Source organism: Ipomoea nil, unplaced genomic scaffold (genome assembly GCF_001879475.1).
Source record: "Ipomoea nil cultivar Tokyo-kokei standard unplaced genomic scaffold, Asagao_1.1 scaffold0728, whole genome shotgun sequence".
Classification (NCBI taxonomy): Eukaryota; Viridiplantae; Streptophyta; class Magnoliopsida; order Solanales; family Convolvulaceae; genus Ipomoea; species Ipomoea nil.
This window is the reverse complement of record NW_017617156.1, coordinates 296,040-297,709: the sequence shown is the minus strand read 5'-3', so window position 1 is coordinate 297,709 and position 1,670 is coordinate 296,040. Positions and strand designations below refer to the sequence as shown.

Genomic DNA, 1,670 nt, shown 5'->3' with positions numbered 1-1,670 from the left:
CCCTACAGCCATGTATTTCTCCTTTCGCCTGCGCCTGCTGTAACAATAGTGAAAACCCTTCAGCACAAATAATGAATAGATAAGGTGAGAGGGGATCACCTTGTCTTAGACCACGAGTCGGGACTATTTGTTCACTCCGTGTCCCATTCACCAGCACGCTATAAGATACAGTGGTTACACACATCATCAACAATTCCACCCATCTTCCATCAAACCCCAGGGCCATTAACATTTTCCGTAAAAAAGGATCATTCCATACGGTCGTAGGCTTTGGCCATATCTAGCTTTAAAGCTCCCCAACCCATGAGTCCACATTGCTTCCTGTTCAAATAATGGCCTACCTCCGCAGCTATCAATATATTATATGTAATTAATCTCCCAGATATGAATGCACTTTGTGACTCAGATATGATACTCTCCATCAAAGGCTTCATTCTAACTGTAATAACCTTGGCCATAATTCTGTAAACCACATTACTCAAAGCAATTGGCCTATAATCAGAAACCATCTCTGGGGGTTTTTTTTTTTTGGGATCAGGATAACATTCGTCTCATTTAATTTATCAAGGAACGATTTAGTATTCAGACAATTCACAATATAAGTAGAAACATCGCTACCCACCACATCCTAGAAGTGCTGATTTTATCCGGGGTTCATCCCATCCGGTCCCGGTGCTTTATCAGGATACATTGAAAACAATGCAGATTTAACCTCACTCTCTTCAAAAAGGCGCAACAGGCCCTCATTCTGCGTGGCTGTCACTCGTGGTTGTATACTATCAAAGAAATTATCATTAATAGTAGGAGTACTTTAGTCAAAAATATCACGATAATAATTCAAGATAACATTCCTCATGGCATCTCCCTCAATCCAATCCCCATTACCATTCATAATCTTAGTAATAGAATTCTTTTTCTTTCGATGAGAAGCGTACCTGTAGTAAAACCTGGTGTTTGCATCCGCATCCTTGAGCCAATGCTGTTTGGCCCTCTGTCTCCAGTAAGTATCTTCCTGCAACTCAATACGAGTCAGGGACTCATCTATCTTATGAAATTCAACTAGAGACACCGGATCCGCACGTCCTCTAAGACGTAGCTGTTCCTTTCGTAAGTTCAATATTTTTTCCCCGAATTTGTGAAAACGGTCTCCACCCCAGCGTGTTAACCGTTCACCACAAAACGTGACACAATCCTGCAGCCCCCTATTCCTTCCTTCACCCCAGGCTTTTTCAACCACATCCCTACATCCTTCATCATGTAACCATGTCATCTCAAACCGAAAACCCCTTCTTAGGCCACCCCTCCTTTCCCGAAGATTGAGAATCTCAAGGAAAAGAGCAGAATGATCTGATTTCCGGGTTAATATATTGTGCACACTAGCATCAGTTACTAGCTCCCTCCACTCCTGTGTAGCTAAAACCTTATCCAATCGTTCCTCTATCTAGTTTGGCGTGCCTTTTCCTTTCTCCCAAGTAAAAGGATATCCAGCCATCGGTAATTGTGTCAATCCACACTCCTCAATAGTTTCTCCAAAACCCCGTAGTAAGCTGTCTGGATGTGGATTACCTCCTCGTTTTTCATATTGAAATAAGAAATCATTAAAATCTCCTATTATAACCCATGGCAGATCAGATTTGTTTGCCAATGAACGAATAAGATCCCACGATTCT

The 1,670-nt window shown here is 41.9% G+C and overlaps 1 protein-coding gene across 1 annotated transcript; it reads right to left on the bottom strand.

The window, feature by feature from the left end:
• Positions 1 to 643: 643 nt before the first annotated feature.
• LOC109176679 lies at positions 644 to 1,270 on the bottom strand. Its single transcript, XM_019326084.1, has 2 exons — positions 936 to 1,270; positions 644 to 776 (listed from the first exon to the last, which is right to left on the bottom strand). The coding sequence occupies exons 1-2, from the start codon at positions 1,268 to 1,270 to the stop codon at positions 644 to 646; spliced, it is 468 nt and encodes a 155-aa protein (XP_019181629.1).
• Positions 1,271 to 1,670: the final 400 nt, after the last annotated feature.

Bases quoted from the DNA above. Each gene is read 5' to 3' on its own strand.
- LOC109176679 (XM_019326084.1), bottom strand. From the start codon at position 1,270: ATGACATGGTTACATGATGAAGGATGTAGGGATGTGGTTGAAAAAGCC. The intron at 777-935 runs GTACGCTTCTCA...TTTCTTTGATAG, and splicing joins AACACCAGGTTTTACTACAG to TATACAACCACGAGTGACAG.